At 35.8% G+C, this 20,470-nt stretch overlaps 1 protein-coding gene across 1 annotated transcript in view; it reads right to left on the bottom strand.

The window, feature by feature from the left end:
- Window positions 1-20,470, bottom strand: part of LOC135207523 (uncharacterized) — a 30,342-nt gene that overhangs the window by 1,044 nt on the left and 8,828 nt on the right. The window contains exons 3-4 of the mRNA XM_064239349.1: window positions 1,487-1,637; window positions 992-1,074 (exon numbers count right to left, since the gene is read on the bottom strand). Coding sequence (XP_064095419.1) covers window positions 992-1,074; window positions 1,487-1,637 — 234 coding nt within the window. The remainder of the gene's footprint in view (window positions 1-991; window positions 1,075-1,486; window positions 1,638-20,470) is intronic.

Below are 20,470 nucleotides of genomic sequence, written 5' to 3'. Positions count from 1 at the left end.
ACATTTGTGAAACTCAGTAGGAGGATAATGCGTCAGTGGACCTCATGCGGTGCTCTGTAGGCATTACTGAAGGTTCTTTGCAGCGTGCTTCGACCCCTAGCTGCAACCATTTTCGTTCCTTTTACTGTACCTCCTTTCATATTCTCATTCTTCATCTTACTTTCCACTCTCTCCTAACATTTGATTCATAGTGCAACTGCTTTCAGGTTTTCCTCTTGTTACACCTTTCAAACCTTTTACCGCCAATTTCCATTTCAGTGCTGAATGACCTCATAGGTCCCAGTGCTTGGCCTCTGGCCTAAATTCGATATTCAACTCAACGCAACATTTGTGAAAATTTTAACTTCTCTTTTGTGATAGTTAATAACTTCCAACTTCATGTCATCTGCTTGATTTTTCCTTTCCGTATGTCGATAAAAATAGGTACGTAATAAGTAGCTAGTTTTTCAATTAAACTTTATTTGTCTCCTGCAAGGCATTTGATGATTGCAAGTAAAACACAACCTTGAAGATCATAGAAGATTTTTTTTTTTCTGACAAGACAGCAATACTCGTTTCAGACAAGCCACATCAGTCTTTCATGTTTGGGAGTCAATGAGTTGGAAACGAATTAGATATGGTGTAGGAAGGGAGAGAATGAGTGGAGAGGAAGTGGATGACTGCATGCGTGGTGAAAGCAAAGGGGCCCTTTATCGAGGACCGGTAAGAAAGCTTTTTTTTTTTTACGGGGTTGATGGAATGGTAACAAAAGAAGTTTCTGATCAGTAGAGGACACGCATAAAACCAGTTCATGCGTTACCAACGTCATGGGCATTCCAACGGCTTAATTTTTATCTAAATTCTATATGTTATTGTACTAATGCCTTGTGCACGAAATGAGAATTGTCATATTCCTTGATTAAAATTCCATGTGACATATTGCATATGTTCTTGTGGCTTTATCAAATGGATATGGTATAGAAGCGCTCTAGCACAACTTGACAATCCTTACCTTGACAGCTCCAACAATTAAGAGGACCGAGAAGACGAAGAAGAGGAGCCACACAGACACTTGTACATACACGAAGATTCTTGCTGTGAAAACAATACGAAAAATGATTAAAATCAAGTACAAAGATGTCCAGTTCACTAACAAATAGAATATAGTTGTATTATTGGGCCTACCATCAATGAAAGCCAAGTTGAGTTCCCTCAGTGCGTGGCTTCTGTATTTGTCTTTTGTAATGAACGGAGATTGTATAATTTATTCTAAAAGAGCTGCAAATAACTAAAACGTTGCTACTTTTCAGTAGAGACACATGCCTGAATGTTTCGAATAGAAATCGAGCTAGACCTACTGTATGGCTGTTCCTTTTGAATGTAACGACTGCAAATGCTTTATGATCATAATTACATAGCTCTTTTTTTCGAGTCATATTTTCACATTACTCTCTCCTAGAACAGGCAAGACACAAGGAGTTTTCGCCACCAAATATCATTAGCCTACCTGCGAGGAGCGTGGAGGCGTCTGACAGTTCTTCGCAAGAAGGCAGTATCCCCATGAGATCCTTAGCAATCCCTCCCCTGCAGGCAGTCACGTGTTCCTCTAAAGTCCCAGCTGCTGACCCGTAGCCTACCGTCAGCAGGCTACTGCAGATCTGCAATCATAAAAGTATTATACACAATGATAAGTTGCTCTGATGCATCTCAAGATATTTGTTTGAATATCTTCTAATTGTTCCTCAACATATGTAATAAAATAATGTATTGTGTACATTAGATATTTTAAATAAAAGATCAAACAAATATCTCCGGACAATACATAATGTGGCTGAATTAAATCAACAATGATTTTTCCTGCTTAAATATACTGAAACCTGTATAAATCTCATTATGCGACGAAGTCATTGTGGGTGTCATCATTCTCCATTATCCTCATGATATGATGGGGAACTGAAACTAATTCATCATAATCCCGTCACTTAATAATTTGTCAGGACAAAAGTCAATTCTGTTGAATAAACCTTGAATGAAAAAAAAATATACAAACAGACCAAACTCCGCTGTAACTTCTTGAAAATGTTTTACCTCGTGAAGATAAGTTTTCTCTCATATTTTCGAGAAGGTTATTTATTTCTTAGCTTAGAACGTCTATCTAGACCACACAACAAAGTTTTCTTTTATTTTTCATCGCTAATAATACATTGCAATTATTTTTCTGGCTCGGTTTTACTATAATTATTATTTACATCTCAGATTGTGTGCTCGTGACTTTATATCTTCTTATCCCGAGTGAGATATTTTTATACTTTCGTTCTCAAATTGACCTGCCTGTAAATAACACACCACTAATATTTTTTTCTAACACTCTCGACCATCTCGTGTGGAAAAGTTTTTTTCTTTTCTTTTTACAATGCTTTTGGCTCTAAATGTTGTTTGCACCTCCTAATTTAGCGCGTGTGACTCTGAGCTCTTCATTTCTCTGGCTGATGAAAGGGTCTAGAATGACACAGCTCCCATTTCAAAGTGCCTCCGTGTTCCAGCCTCTCTAATTTGGAGTATTTACGATTCCTTGGCGTAAACAAGTAACAAGGGTTCCAGTTCATACACTATTTTCATCATGGAGACTTGTTACTTCACTCAGTCTGTCAAATAAAGGCAATTGTTTTGAGCCATTTTTTCCACCTATATTTTTAGAAGACTTAGTTCACTGTCAAATAAGAAACTGTTGCTCTGGTCATATCTCGCTTATTTTCAGTCTTTCGTTAGTGCTACTTTCGGCATTTCGTCTATTTTAATATTAGTATTCGTTATTTGTATTTGTAATTAGTAATCACTAATTTTGAATTTAAAAGATCGTTGCACTTTTGTTTCCTCCTGATTCCTAACTTTACGTTTTCTTAATCTAGCTTCGTGGTCGACTGAAGCTTTCATTACATTGTGTTTGTTTATTTACTTTTGTTTTGCCTTATATTCGTAAGATAGTAATTTAACCACTCCGTTGTTTCCTTGCTTGGTCGTCAAAAAAAGAAGCATAAAAAATAAATTAATTAGACTTCCGTGTTCGCTCTTTTGTAAACGTTCAGGTTAGTTGTACCTCGAAAACAATTATTCGAACGCTGGTGCCAACAGACGTGTGACAGGAAATTGATTTCCTTCGGTTAACGTGTTTGTGAATTCTTTGAACAATTATTATTGTTTCAGAGCAACTATCCGGACACAGTCATACTAGTGGTTTGACTGTAGTGAACGGTTGATATTTATAAAAAATGTTTTTATAAGTCTAGCGCGTGTTTCTTGGTGTAGGCTACGTCAAAGTCTAAAGGGAGAATGTAGATCATGGGTTACGTCTGGGCATTCTGTACCCATTTGTGGGTAGCCTATTACCCACAAAGTAGTTTGGGTTAGTATCTGCAGTGGATAACCCACAACCATCTTTTTAGACCGATTACACACACCCTATTGTTTGCGTCCAATGATCATTCGATCGAGTTACCTTGTTACCAACTATAAGATCTAGGCGTTCCCCTACGAGAATTGTTTAAGAACGCGTAATGGATTCAGCTGACATTCGGGACCAAAGTATTTAAGTTAAGATTGGGCTATGAAGGATTACGGAGAGTTAATGACTGGATTGCAGCTGTCTGCAGCTGAAGGACAGCTGCCGCCTTCTCCAGCTGATGGTGAGTGTTGAGAGTAATTTGATTAAAGGGTAGGCCTAGTATTTTTTTTTTTTTTTTTTAGTTGTCGGTAAATCGGTAAATATCCTTAGCCTGCATAATTAAAAACCTCTGTTTCCATATAGATTGGCCGTTGAATTTGAATTGTAACCTCTTATATCACTTACAATATACAAGATATGGTATAATTACCTGTAGCATAATGTTATGAGCATCAGTATTTACGTGGTATGCCTGAGATATAGGGTAGCACAATAATTCATCACCTGAGCTCATTCATGATCGTCATTTTATTATTTTTTATTATAATGGTTGCTCGTGCATTTTTTACCAGTTGTCGTCAGTTATAAAGATAAAAACATTATTTTGTCTCGATGAAGTGGTGTTTCGAACGGTTGTTTGTTCTAGCAGTTACAATTAAATGGCAAATAATTATTCAGATTTCGAATATTTTTTTCGGTATTTCTACAGAAGAGGTCCGCCCGGAGTTATCGTTTATTAATATTTTTTCTCTAGCCGAGCTGATCAATATAGTAAAGTGTGTATAGTATAATGCAGTGCAGATGAGATAATTTGATAAATTTATCGTCTTCTGTGCACGTTTGAACGTTCATCCCCGAGCGGTTGGTACTAAAGACGGCGCATTGCGTTTTTTTTTTTTTTTTTTTCAGATAGAATTACCATTGTTTGAAATCTTCTGCCTCCAAGCAAATATCTATTTTAGATTTTTCAAATAATACTGTTTTTGATTTTTCAAATACTACTGTTTCCGAGGTTTTGCTTTTGTGGCCCTGTTTTCGATCCTTTTTCCAATGATACTTTCGAACTAGTATGTATTTTAGGTCAGTTTTCGAACTGTTTTACGATTTGAAGTGACTCTTTTTGCAGTTGTGATTATTCTCGAAAAGTTAAGGAAATCTGGAAGAAGTTAAGGAAAAGCATCCTGTGGAGATTTTTTAAAAATCAGAGAATTGATAAACGAATATGTCACGAGTACGAAATAATAATATAATAATAATAATAATAATAATAATAATAATAATAATAATAATAATGGAAATACATTTAGTGACCGGGTGACATGATATAAGGAAATTGGACATTGGCCAGGGACAAGTTTATGAAATATCATTTAAATTCCTAAGAAAATTCATTTTAAAGAAACAAAATATTAGGATCTGGGTGCATTCGCGAAATGAACTTGATTTGTCTTTGGGTTCAGAATGTTTTTTGTAGACAAAAATAAATAAATAAATAAATAAAAAATCCATCTTAATTATATTCCTAGGGTGTCTACTAAATCAGTTGGTAATCTTCGTCCATTCATTATATTTATTGACATGCTTTTTGAAATTGTTTTTTATTCATTGATACTTGAAAACATTTTCCACGCCACGTTACGATGATCAAAACTCATTATCTTAGGCACCTTATGCAGACGTCGCAGATATCCCCTTCCACTCATATTCTCCTTTTGTTTTAAAAACTTTCACCACAATCTTTTACTCTCGTTCCCAAATATCCTTCAGAAGTTCGTCCTTGAACTCAATACCGATAGAGATGCGTAGCAGACCTCTGACTTAACCCCACTTCAAACGGAGGCCTTCATTCACAATGGCGTCTCTCCTGAGTCAGTTTTCCTAGAATGTCACCTATATCATTCGCTCTCAAGAATCTCGCCCTCATAGTGTGTTTTCAAGTACCTCCACTTTCCCTCTTCATCTTTTTCAAGGTGCCATAGTCACTGCGAGAAGAATTTTCCCTATATTCTCTCTCTCTTGATATATATATATATATATATATATATATATATATATATATATATATACATATATATATATATATATATATATATATATATTCACAAACATCGTTATTTGTCCTAGTCCTCGAAAGACACAGACAAAGAATAGCTAATATACAGTCTTTTCCAGACATAGTGATATATTGTTCGAAAAGTTTAGCCCTCTTTTTGTGGTCGCTTAAGAATCTCCCTTGCCTTTAAGTAAAGAGAAAGTTTGGAGAGAGCGAATGAAATTGAATGTAATTGAGAGCTTCTGACAAGTGTATGTACGATCGCATTATTAAGCGATATAATTAGCCAGTGACTAATTATATCGCATTATTAGCAGTCAAAACAGTTCAAGATTGTGATCGTCTGGAGAGATATTATAATATGTTTGAGAATTGTATATTTGTTCTTGTTCTTTGAATAAAATATTTTCTGCTCGACCCAAAAGTCTATACCGCGCTTTACCGTCGTTCTGTCAAATCATTTTGCGTTGGAGATATTCCGAAATATTGCAACTCTCTGATTAAAAATAAATTTTCAATTATACTGTAGCCATTGTGTATATCATAAGGTCTTGCTAATCACTTGTTTAAAAAAAAATAGTAAAAAGAAATAAATATGATTCAGACAAGCTGGCGATGTCCTGAAACCATATCCTTTGATCATTAAAGATTCAATGTGAGACGTGACAGACAGAGAGAGAGAGAGAGAGAGAGAGAGAGAGAGAGAGAGAGGTGGGGGACGGGGGGAAGGTGGAGTGAGAAAATTGAAAACTGAACACCGGTGCCTTCGGTCAACTGAAGTAGTACCACTTATAATGCTAGGCCCCCCCACCCCTCAGTCTAACCCCCGCTTCTCTGACTCTAGCCCTCACCTCCATCTCAAGACCTCCCACTACCCCTCCACCCACGCAGGCTCTTTCCCATGACGTGAGGCATTTCCTCTTTCTAATGGACGGAACGAAATGGAACCGTTCTCTACTGCAATGAGGGAAGCCTTTGAAATCTTAAACCCCGCTATCAGTACTGTGACGTTCCGACTTATGCGTGTTAGCTAATATGGTATACGCTTTTGATTAAGGCTTTTATTTGTATTTGGACCCTTCCTTCTTCTTCTTCTTCCATTTTCAATGGAGAATTTTGGGAACTTTGTCAATATAGTACATGGTAATAGAGATGGCGAATGACTTTTATTTATATAAGTATTTGTATGGGAACCTTGTAAATATGGATGATAAATGGGACGGTCATAGACTGTTATCCAAAAAGGTATATCGATGAACAGACAACAACCCTGTATAAGAAAACAGTTACAGTGATAAGTAAGTTAGGCATATCTTAGTTTTGCCAGACCATTGAGCTGATTAACAGCTCTCCAAGGGCTGGCCCGAAGGATTAGATATGTTTACGTGTCTAGGAACCAATTGGTAACCTAGCAACGGGACCTACAGCTTATTGTGGGATCCGAACCACATCGAAAAATGGATTTCTATAACCAGAAATAAATTCCTCTGATTCCGCGCTGGCAGAGAGGGGAATTGAACTCGGACCATGAGACCGGTAGACGAGCACGTAACCGACTCCTCCAACGAAGAATTAAAATGTCTTTGATAATAACGACTTACAGAAAGAGCTATAATATTTAGCAACATCTTTAGACGCCAGCCTTCTTCATTAATCATCCCAGACTCGCGGTAGGTGATATTCAATCATCCAGTTGTCTCTGTCACTCTCTAGAGGTGGGGTAGGCTGAGGATCCAAGGGGTAGGTGGGACGAGGAGACTTAACCCCTCGATTAATTGGGTAAGGGGGTGGAAGTGAGAAGGGACCTCCTTGAGGAGGACCACATGCAGGGTTGGAGGCTTAGGTAATGGTTCCTGAACAAACATCCTCCTCCTTGATCAGTTGCTCGTGATGTCATGCCTTCGAGAATGCGGTTTCGTCCGAGTTATTGCTCGACGAGAGCAGAGGACAATTCCGTCATTCTTGCGCTGTGACGCTGTTGCTTGACAGAAGACCTATATGATCACATGCTGGCCTCGCGGTGACGGTGGCCACTGACTAAAGTTTACTTGATGGCTTCGTTTGTCTTGATGCGTCATAATGAGTGGGGTGTGTGGTAACTGCTGGTTCATATATAAAATGAGACATTTACCCCGTAAGGAGGGAATGCCAACAGTGGACCTCACGCGTTGCACTGTGGGGATCACTTAAGGTTTCTTGCAGAGTCCTTTCGGCCCCTAGCTGCCCCTCATAACAATCCTTTTACTGTACCTCCGTTCATATTCTTTTCTTTCTTCTGACTTTCCACCTTCTAACAATTGTTTCGTAGTGCAACTGCTTTGAGGTTTTCCTACTGTTACACCTTTCAAAGCTCCTAAACTCTTAATATCCCTTTCAGCGCTTAATGACCCTACAGGTCCCAGCGTTCGGCCTCTAGCCTAAAACTTATATTCCTTCCTTCCATAAGACATTGAGTTAACAACATCCCTAACTTGTTTTTAGCCTTTCCCTCGAGGCACAGGGCTGGGAACTCTCAGTCTCTCTCGAGAGTTCACATAGGCAGGGTGTATGTTCCACCTCTCCTGAGGGATACGTCTTTCTAAAGTATCCCTCAGGAGAGGTGGAACATACATCCTGCCTATGTGAATTCTCGAGAGAGACTGAGAATTTCCAGCAGCCAATGTGATTGGCTTATCAACAGCCAATCAGGAGCGTCGTAAGGGACTGCCCTAGACATCAAATGCACGGTTGATGCGAATCCACTATAGTATATTTCCGTCCTGCCGAGTAATTTGTTTCCGCCGTGGGAGGATTTTGAAGCCTTGAAGGATAGAAGAGTATTTGGGGAGCTCATCAGTTCCCTTGTGCTATTCCTCTATTGTCGCTTAGTAATCTGCATTATTATTATTTTCCTTTAATCATCGTTAGAATAAATTTGTCAAGCTGACGTAGTTCTGAGTTTTTTTCTTTATTATATATATATATATATATATCTTTCAAGTATAAATGGCCGATTTAAACACTAGTTTAAAGCTAAAGACTATATTTCGGCGGACTAACTCCCACCCTTATGAAGCAGTGAATGATTGAAGGACTTACATTAGCGAAACATAGGATAGCGGGACATATGCCCTTATATACTTGAGATGTATCCTGTTTTAACAGAAGAATTTATATATATATATATATATATATATCTATATATATATACTATATTATATATATGTGTGTGTGTGTGTGTGTGTGTGTGTGTATGTGTGTGTGTGTGTGTGAAGGAAAGCATAAATAAGGAGAAGCGCCTCAGTGGCGTTGTTGGTATGGTGTTGGCGTCCCACCTCGGTGGTCGTGAGTTCGATTCTCGGCCATTCCATTGAGGTGTGAGAGATGTGCATCTCTGGTGATAGAAGTTCACTCTCGGCGTGATCCGGAAGTCACGTAAAGCCGTTGGTCCCGTTGCTGAATAACCACTGATTCCATGCAACGTAAAAACACAATACAAACATAAATAAGGAGATGAAAAAGGAAAGAATATTATTCTTGGTCCTTTCCTTCACGTCACATGCCCCAAATGCCTAAGTCTTATGCCCTATGCCCGATCCCCCGCCGCGCGCACGCACCAGACATCTGGCGTCGTCATTCAAGGTCCCGGCTAATTGTCTCCGCTAATTATCATGGCAATAATGGCTCGTCATTGAATCGGAAGTGATTTGACGAAGCATCTTGGCATGTGCCAAGGAGACATCATTTGAAAATACATCCTGTGTCGGTGAAGTGTAAGACTTGCCGGTATTTTTAGTGATGTTTGTAAACTGCCCTGCATACTGCGAAAACGACCATTCACGGAAGAAGGTTTGTTGTGTACGTATGTGTGTGTATTTTTCTGCTTGTTCGTATGTGCATTTGCTTGTTGTATTTTGTTTCTGATGAAGAAAGCAGATTGATTTTTCCACTGTATGAAGACGCTAGCTGCTGAATTTATATTGTGCTTGTAAGTATAAGGAAAGAAACCAATCGAAAATGTCAATAAACATGTCAAGTGTACTTTAAAAAAAGTAGAATTCCCACAAGAGGCAACAGAATAGCGAATAGAGATAAAAGAAGCATACCAGATCTTAAAAAATAACCAAATATACATGGATACATACGTATATGAAGAAAACTATGAAACATTCCAGAAAACTTGAAAGCGAGGAAGAAAGGTATTTCAGAATAGCATCTATTAAGTTTTGAACCTCTGCGTCCATGGGGAGAGAGTCGATCCTGCAACTAACTCCCTGATTGTTAAGATAAAAAAGCAACTTGGCTCCTACTTAAGTGTGTGGCCCCTGATCCTTGAGTGGGTATTTGATAAGCTGGCTCTAAGGAGAAGAGAGAGGAGGCGGAAGAGATAGAGAGAGAATAGAGGAGCGAGAGATGAAAATGCGAGAGAAGATGAAACAGGAGACGAGAGAGAGAGAGAGAGAGGAAAAAGCAATAATACGAAGTGCAAGAGGGACTTTTGTATATACTACTTATGTATTCATTTCACCTTTAAGTGGATGGCTTAAATTTTTTTTAGTTTTTATTTTATTTTATTTTATTTTATTATATATTGATATATATATATAGATATATTATATATATATAGTACATAATAAGACTATTGAGTGAAGTTGCTGGACCCAAGCCCTTCCTAACCGTTGCTACGACCTGCCAAATATTTTCAAGAGGAATTCTTAGAAAATGGCAGTAGCCAATCTCTTTGTCCAGGAGCGAGGTGGCTAACCACAATGCCAAAAGTGTCTACAATAAATATAGTCTCTATATATATTATATATCTATATATATATATATATATATATATATATATATATCAAGTATAGAAGGCCCATTAAAACACACTGGTTTAAAACTAAGGACTATATTTCGGTGGAAGTTAGTCCACCGAAATTTAGTAGTTAGTTTTAAACCAGAGTGTTATAAGGGGCCTTTAATACTTGAGACGTATATATCCAGTTTTAACAGAAGAATTTACCTACATATATGTATACTTTTATATAAGAAATGTATACATTTTATATATATATATATGTGTGTATATATATATATATATAGTGTGTGTGTGTGTGTGTGTGTGTGTGTGTGTGTGTGTGTAGGTGCATTGATAACCAGACGTGTTTTTAAATTGCGTTTATAAAATACTCCTGCTCTATTTTTAAGTTGAGTTTAATGACCACTCGCACTCCCCTCCCGTGGTTTATTGCATGGAAAGGAGATTACCGTCACTGTTCAATTTAAGATGAACTCGAAGGGCAGACGCTGCTTCTCAACAACTATTCTCTCTTGTGCCTCAGCTTCTGATGGGTCCCACTGGGGTATCGTTTTGGGGGGAGTAGTGGGGCTTGGGGGAGGGCGAATGGGGGCCGTTGGATATCTGTACCCATTGGCCTTCGTATACCCTAGTTCAAGCTAGGTCTTGTTCATTAATTAAAACTTTATTTAAGATTTTGTGATTCGTTTTCATTGAATTATTTTTATGGTTTTGATAGAGATGCCAGTTGTGTGTTCATTGTTTTAGTAAGAAATATTAAAAATTATATATATATGTATATTTTTTAAAATATTGATTTTGCTACAGTTAAGGTCGGTTGTTACTCAATAATTTCAATTCTCTTTAACTATTCTTTGTCAAATTATTTAGTGATGCTGCTTATGGAGTAGTGTATTTGTGTGTGAGGATTAGGCCTACATGAAGATTATTAATAAGATTTCCCATAAGTCTTTTTTTTTAGCGTATATTTAAAACTACTAAATCAGGCTTTGGTGTAGTTTGATTATTAAATAGACAAGCAGACAAATTCAATAAATTAGCAAATATTGTTTAATATTTGCTGGCTTCTATCTCGAAGTCAGAGTGAGTAGAAGAAGGGAATGTAAGTGGTAGGTCGATGCAATGAATCAATGAATAGGGAGTTGAAAGGTGAGGAAGAAAGGATGCGAGGGGGAAAGGAATATAGGAATAGGAGGAGGAGGAGGAATAGGAGAAGAAGAAATAGGAGGAGGAAAAGAATAGGAGAAGAAGAAAGAGGAGGAGTAGGAGGATGGGGCGAAGGAAGAGGAAGAGGAGGAATAGAAGGATGGGGAGGAGGAGAAGAAGAAGAAGAAATAGGAGGAGGGTGACGAAGAAGAAGAGGAGGAAGAGAAGAAGAAATATGAGGGAGGGGAGGAGGATAAGAAGAAATAGGAGGGGGGAGGAGGAGGAGGATGAGGAGAAGAAATAGCAGGGGGATGAGGAGGAGAAGATGAAGAAATAGGATGGAGAGGAGAAGAAGAAGAAAAAGGAAGAGGAGGAGAAGAAGAAATAGGAGGGGGATGAGGAGGAGAAAAAGAAGAAAAGGAGAAGGAGGGGGTGGGGGAGAAGGAGAAGGGTAAGGAAGGGGGAGAGAAGGAGGAGGAGGAGGAGGAGAGACAAGGTAAGAGGAGTCGGCTAATCTCATCAAAGCGTTCCTCATACTCCTCCTTCAACAGCCTCATTCCTGACAGGTCTTGGAGGTTATGTATACAGTGTATGTATTTGTACAAAAACATAAACGTTGTTCTCCACATCCATTTTCCCTTCTTTAATCCCTGTCACTCCACCTCGTTTATTAGCTTCGGCTAAGGCCTTCCTTTCCCTGTTATTTAAGTCAACCGTGATGGGATGGATTGTCGTGTTTTTAGGCGATTACATCTCTTGGTGGTGATGTCGTCACGGTCTCCGCTGTGAAATCTCTTTTAGGCATCATTTGACGTCTAGGCCAGTCCCTTACGACGCTCCTGATTGGCTTTTAATAAGCCAATCACAGGGCTGGAAACTCTGTCTCTCTCTCGATTTCACATAGGCAGGATGTATGTTCCACCTCTCCTGAGGGGCGCTTTTGAAAGACGTATATCTCTCAGGAGAGGTGGAACATACTAGATCCTACCCATGTGAACTCTCGAGAGAGACTGAGAGTTTCCAGTCCTGTGATTGGCTTATCAACAGCCAATTAGGAGCGTCGGAAGGAACTGGCCTAGACATCAAATGTACGGTTGATGTGAATCTACTATAATGTGCGTTTGTTGGGTAATAATGATAATACTACAGGTTTTATTACTGACTTTTCTGCTTTATTCAAATTGGCTATTAAAACGCCAAATGGGGCATTCATTTAAAAAAGGTGGTATTTGTCAAATTCAATATATTATACAAAATGTGGTACAAATTGTATCTTTAGCGTAACTTGTACTGCATTTTGCATGATATATTCAAATTGACTATTACCACGATATTTTACATGAATGCCCCAGTTGACGTTTTACTAGCCAGTTTCAGTACATAAGAAATAGCCATTGTTTTCAATAAAACCTGTATTAATGAAGGTCTTCTTCCAGCAAGTAATAATAATAATAATAATAATAATAATAATAATAATAATAATAATAATAATGTCAAGATCAAAGACAAGCTTCAACATTTGTAAAAATGTATAAAGGAATTATTTAAAGATTGATATTTGAGACTTGATGCCCAATGCCCCTTCGTCAGTTTATATAAACAACACTGACGTCTCGTTAACGCCCCAGGGTATTTGCCCCATTCCAAAAAATAGGGTAGACTTTCTTTTTGTGTATACTTTCAACTCTATCCCCAGTGGCCCCTCAATCTCAACCTTTATATGTGTGACTAATGATCTTGTTCCAATACGGCCAGAATCTTTAATCAGGCTTTCTGTCCAGTCAATTAAGTTCCTAAAAGCTGAATTAAAGCTTTGTCTTGTGCTGCCTGTAAGTTGGTTATGCTCACCTTAAAGAAAGGAGTGATGTAGTTGTATGCCAACGTTAGCGAAATGTTTATACGTCATTTCAAAGCAAAATTAAAGCACTTTTTCCTTTATTAATATAATAATGAACATGCGTTCACACACACGTATATTACATTATTAAGGTAATTCATAATTTTGTTATCTGTGTAGCCTTCAGTATACCGTAACTGCTGAAGATAATCGAATTTATTAGCGGGTCACGGTTGCTATAAGGCTGTCTCGAGTCAATTTTTGTTTTATGTAAAAGAAACCTAATGATGTGGTTATGTCTGTCCGTCCGCACTTTTTCCATCCGCCCTCAGATCTTAAAAACTACTGAGGCTAGAGGGCTGCAAATTGGTATGTTGATCATTTGTTCTCCAATCATCAAACATACCAATTTAGAGTCCTCTAGTCTCAGTACCTTTTTATTTGATTTAATGTTAAAGTTAGACATCATCGTACATCTGGCAATGTAACTACATAGGCCACCACTGCCCGCTGAGAGTTTCATAAACCGCGGCTCTTACAGCGTTATACCGAGACCACCGAAAGATAGATCTGTTTTCGGTGGTTTTGATGAAACGCTGTACGGGAAACTCGTTTGCGTCGAAGACAATTCGGCGTATTATTTACTTGTTTATTATTGCGTCCCTCTCGTGATTATACAGGAATCTGTGGCAGCGTTACATCAGTTCGAGGCAGGAATTATATCTGGATGTTACCTCACTCATACGGCGTATGTCATACGAAGAGCTAGTGTGCTTATTAGACGAAAACTAATTTCCTCTTACTCGGGGAGTAAGCCTACAAACTACTATGATGTTAATGTTGTTGTTAGTGTTGTTCTTGTTGGTTTGTTGAAGAGCCTAAAAAGGTCTGAAAGAGGCGTTTCACATTGAGTTCAAGATACAGGAATTTTAGCATTGGACATTTTATGATTTATTTATTAGAATGAAAATGTAAAAAATAAATCATGTGCACGTTAAACAGTACAGAAAAGTTATTTCTAATGAAATATAGCGTATTTATTTTAATTTTCGTTGGGTGAAACAACGCTCTATTTGATCGTAGATTTTGGCAAGATTTAATTTCCATGAATTTAAGAATAAAATGTTTACAACTTATGTGTGAGGTGAAAATCTTGCACACGTTCTGAGTAAGCTGAAGATCGGATCACGCCTTGTTTGTTTTGTTTTATGCACAGAATTACATGCACAAGAGCATTTAATTACTCCATTATACTAACTGCAATAATCTACTGTTTACAGATTTGATTTCATTAGAAGTCGTACAAAATGATGCGTAGAAGTCACGTATCGAGGCTCGACAATTTTGATTAATTATTCGTAACATTCACTTCCGGAATGTTTTAATTTTCTTTACTCTGTATTTCTTGTTTCTTGAAGTCGCTTATTAACAATTTATTGAACAAAAAGTCCAGTAACAAATAGGTTTGTTTCAGTGGCTTATAGACTTGCGTGTCATGCCCATCTGGGTATTTCTCAAAAAAATAAATAAATAAATGAATAAAAACGAAATCGCTTACCATCAATTTATTTAACAAAAAGTCAAGTAATAAATAGATTTGTTTCAGTAGCCTATACTGATTTGGGCGTCATGCCCATCTGGGTATTTCAATAAAATAGAAAATTAATAATAATAAACATAAAGTCGCTTACCATAAATTTATTTAACAAGAAATCCAGTAACAAATAGATCTGTTACAGTGGCCTATACTGATTTGAGTCGTGCCCATCTGGGATTTCCATAAATTATAATAATAAACATAAATCATAAATTTTTTAGTCATAAATAGATCTGTTACCATGGCCTTTATACTGAATTTGAGCGTCGTGCCCATCTGGGTATTTCTAAAAAAAAAAAATTAATACTGTTAAACTAGTCGCTACCATATTTATTTTACAGAAATCCAGTAACAAATAGATCTGTTACAGTGGCTATACTGATTTTGGAGCGTCCGTGCCCATACATAAAAAAAAAAAATAATCATTAAACAAATAAATAATCTGTACATTAAAGTCCGCAAATACTGATTTTGGAGGCGTCGTTGCCCCATCTGGGTATTTTCCATAAAAAAAAAATTAATAATAATAAACATTAAAGTCGAACCAAATATTTAACAAGATCCAGAACAAATGATTCTGTTACAGTGGCCTATACTGATTTGAGCGTCGTGCCCATCTGGGTATTTCCATAAAAAAAAAATTAATAATAATAAACATAAAGTCGCTTACCATTAATTTATTTGAACAAGAAATCCAGTAACAAATAGATCTGTTACAGTGGCCTATACTGATTTGAGCGTCGTGCCCATCTGGGTATTTCCATTAAAAAAAAAAAAATTAATAATAATAAACCTAAAGTCGCTACCATTAATTTATTAAACAAGAAAATCCCCAGTAACAAATGGGATCTTGTTACAGCCTATATGATTTGAAGCGTCGTGCCCATCTGGGTATTTTCATAAAAAAAAGAAAAAAAAAAGCTTACCATAAAATTATTTCACAAAAAGTCAAATAACAAATAGATTTGTTTTAGTAGCCTGTACTGATTTGGGTTTTATGCCCATCTGGGTATTTCCCTAAAAAAGAAAAAAAGAAATAAAGTCGCTTACCATAAATTTATGTGACAAAAATTCCAGTAACAAATATATTTGTCTCAGTAGCCTATATTGATTTGGGTTTTATGCCCGTCTGGGTATTTCCCTAAAAAAAAACTAAAATACAGGAACTATTAATAAGTAGTCCACAGTGCCTTTTGACCTCGAGACCAGGTGACCTCCTTCCACCGAAGGTTCTTCCTTGAATGAAGGATTCCCTTCAAGTACTAGAAGTAGGTCTCTGAGATAAAATGTGATCGATGATTCCCCTTCAGCGTGGAAATTCCGACGGACCCTTTCTGTCATAATGAGTCGATTGACGGAAGGAGAAATTAAACGGTCTGATAAATAAATGTCTGTCTCATTCAGATTAATTTGGCCCCGTAGGTGGGTAGTGCCACCAGTGGACCTCATGCGGTGCACTGTAGGCATTACTTAAGGTTCTTTGTAGCGTGCCTTCCTCAGGCTCCTGGCTGCAGCCACTTTCGTTCCTTTTACTGTACCTCCTTTCTTATTCTCTTTCTTCATCTTACTTTCCACCCTCTTTTAACGATTGGTTCATAATGCAACTGCTTTGAGGTTTTCCTCCCGTTACACCTTTCAAACCTTTTACTGCCAATTTCCATTTCAGCGCTGAATGACCTCATAGGTCCCAGTGCTTAGCCTTTGGCCTAAATTCTATATTCAACTCAACTCTGATTAATTTGATATCTGATTCGTCATCGGTTCGTTATCTTGATCCTTATCTGATGCACTAAGAATTCGTTTGTTTGTTTGTTTGTTTCTTTCTTTTTGCTGATTCCTTACCTGATTACTTAATAGTTTGTTTGTTGAGGTACGTTGAGTATGTTTCTGGTAATCTGTAATTTTTTGTTTTTTATGTTTACAAGCTTGTTCATTTGTTTGTGCTAATCTCTCGTTAATATTTTCTGGTGCACTAGAAATACGTATTTTTCTTTTTGCTGATTCATTGCTTGCTTACTTGATAGTTTCTTTGTAAAGGTATTTTCAGTCTGTTTATAGTAATCTGTAATTTTTAAATTTTTTTTATATTTGTTTATATTTACCAACATGTTTATTTGTTTGTGTTAATCTCTTGTGTATATTTATTTTTTTACCTGAGATTATTATTCAACGGTTTGTGTTTACCCTTATATATATTACCCCTTTTTTTTACCCTTATATATATTATCTAATTTTTAACCCTTATATGTATTACCCCTTTTTTTTACCCTTATATATATTATCCATTTTTTCACCCTTATATATATTATCCATTTTTTACCCTTATATATATTATCCATTTTTTACCCTTACATATATTATCCATTTTTTCATTTCCCCCTTATATATATTATCCATTTTTTTACCCTTATATATATTATCCATTTTTTCACCCTTATAATATTATCCCTTTTTTCCACCAATTTCATTTAACATTTTAGTTCCTTCATTTATAAGAATTTTAGAATTCTGTTTCTATTATTGACATTATCATGTAAACAAACTAATAATTATATAATTATCTATTGTAAGGTAATTGTAATTGGAAATACACACTGAAGAAGAACGAGTTGATTTTGTTAAAATTTCAGTAACAGTGTAAAAACACAAGTAAATACGAAAGGAATCTTACGTACATCTGATCACAGACGTCGCGGTCGTTTGGTCCTACTGCAGAGGTCCACATAAGCCTCTAGTCATGTTGCTAATAATAAACGCATGCTGGCATAAGGAAAACTTCATCTAAACCCACCAGTCAGCCGACCAGCTATTGTAGTAGACATCTTCAATTCTGGATAATTGTCGGTTGGAAGATATATAATATAGTATAATATATATATATATATATATCGATATAATATATATATATATATATATATATATAATATATAGAGAAATATAGATATACATATATATATTAATTATTAGATATATATTCTATATAAATATATATATAGATATATATATATGAATAGTCTATTATATATAAATAGATATAATATATATATATATATAATTATCTATTAAATATATATATATCATATATATATATATATATATATATATATATATATCGTATATATATATATATATAATATATATATATATATATATATATATATATATATATATAATATGATATATGTACTATATATATATATATATATATGTATATATATATATATATATATATTATATATATATATATATATATATATTGTATATATATATATACATAATAATTATAGATATTTGTTTAGATATATATATATATTATATATATATATATATATATATATATATATATATATATATATAGTATATTATATATATATATATATATATATATATAAGATATGTATGTTTTAATTTGTTTCGTCTTTATTTCTTATACAATATACATAGGTAGACACCTTGATCAATAGATAGAAAATTATCAGTGAATTTTTAATTATAAGTACATTATGTTAAAATATCGAGCAGTTGATCTCATCAGGTTTTTAAGATTAAATTGATGCAGAAATCAAACATCAGAAATCGACTTTTAACCTTCTCTCGGGAATTGAAACCAACAGTTTACCTAAATTGACTTACAGAGGCTTTATTCATTTGCACTTATCAGTAACAATATTTATTAAAACGGTATAACATCTCCCCACATCCCAAACGCCTTTTTTGTTTAGAACTGCTATATGAATTTCATCTTGATTTACAACCATCTGAATCAGTTTAGATAACTCCGAATGAGCGCTTTACGACTCCCAGATGAGCTCTTTTATGACTCCGAAGAGCTTTCAATCTAAACAGAATGAGCTTTTTTTCTCTCGCTCCTCTGTTTAGCGAGGAAATTTAAGGGACGAAATATTGTTTAGATACAAATAGTACTTTTGGTATGATTATAGCCATGGAGCCTCTTTCGTGTAGCGTGAAGCTGGAGAATGTAACGTTGAAAATAATTAGGACGGTTTCTAGCTAATTTTGCATTGAAGTTGGTAACGTTGAAAATAATTAGGACGGTTTCTAGCTAAGTTTACATTGAAGTTCGTAACGTTGAAAATAATTAGGACAGTTTACAGCGAAGTTTGTGTTGAAGTTTGTAACGCTGTAAATGAGGAGTTTATAGTGAAGTTTATAAAAGTTTTTGTGTTGAAGTTTGTAACGCTGTAAATGAGGAGTTTATAGTGAAGTTTATAAAAGTTCTTATAGCTGAAAATAATGAGGTGAGCTTATAGCGAAGTTTGTGCTGAAGTTCCTCGCGTTGAAAATAATTAGGGTGCGTGATGAAGTTTGTATTGAAGTTCCTAAAGCGATCAGAAATAACAACAATGAAAAAGTTTTCTGATTAGCAGAACTTTATATTGACTACGAAGATGTAGTACGTTTTAGACGTTGTTGCCACTTTTCCCAGATTTGAGTCATGAAACCCTGACGTAAGTTGAGATATCGTTGTAGATGTGGCAGACACGTTTGCCACATCGTCTCTGTACCAGGTCAGAAAGGGTAAGCAGATTGACATTTATTATATACTGAACAAGCTAGAGCCATAAATGAGCAGAAAAGCTTAAAAGGTGGATGGCAGTGAATGTTTATATTGTGGTGAAGTAATCGAAAATCTAGAGCAATTCTTGTCTGATTGCTCAACAGAAAACAGCACCAGGAACAAGTTAGGATTCGTGTAACGGCCTTTTCAGAAAGATAAAAAAAAAACTGATAGCAGATTTGACCAAAGAGGATATGGTAAATAGCAAATAATAAAAAAAATATATATATGGTATCACAGAGAAAATAACCACCACCGAAGGCTAAATAGAACGAGCCGTTTCAAAGACAAATCACTACTACTACTACTACTACTACTACTACTACTACTACTACTACTACTACTACTACTACTATCGCGAAGTTTGCAGCTGAAAACCCTTAAACAAAAGGCAAAATAAGGAGGGATTTGTGTCATAACGTTTGAATATGGACCATTTAGAGGGAGAAACACGTTTTTTGTGCAAAAATCTTACGAAGCACACAATTAGAAAGAGAAACAGTTTATTGTTCAAAGAACTTGCTAAGTACATTAGTTAGAGAAACACATTTTTGTGTAGAAAACTTATAAGTACAGCAGTTAGAGAATCCCCTTTTTTGTGCAGAAAACACTTTATTATGCACAAACAAAGTACAGCACAACAACCAGCAACCGAGACGCGGTGTGCGCATAGGAGAAAACCCTCTTCAGTTAGGCAAATGGCATTTCCTATGATGTTATACGCATAACCTTTTCCACCTCTATTGGTACTAGACTGAAGTCATTCATCAGGGATGATACTGTACTCGGGTAGTGTTACAGAATATGAATTATGATAGATGATTGTACAGGGCAGCGTTACAGTGTATAAATTAGAAATCAACCTTAAAAGACAACTAAAGGAGGTACTGTATGATATGAATATTTGAAAAAAAATTAGGAGCTAGATAAAGAATAATGAAATTCTATATATATTTGAGGTGAAATCCCTCAAGCAAAAACAAAAAGAGGAATATCGCATAGCGTCTGTAGTCAAAGCAGCCCCATTTCATAAAATAAACAAAAGTAA

Source organism: Macrobrachium nipponense, chromosome 11 (genome assembly GCF_015104395.2).
Source record: "Macrobrachium nipponense isolate FS-2020 chromosome 11, ASM1510439v2, whole genome shotgun sequence".
In the NCBI taxonomy this organism is placed as follows: domain Eukaryota; kingdom Metazoa; phylum Arthropoda; class Malacostraca; order Decapoda; family Palaemonidae; genus Macrobrachium; species Macrobrachium nipponense.
The sequence above is the reverse complement of the archived record's forward strand: the minus strand, read 5'-3'. Positions and strand labels throughout refer to the sequence as shown.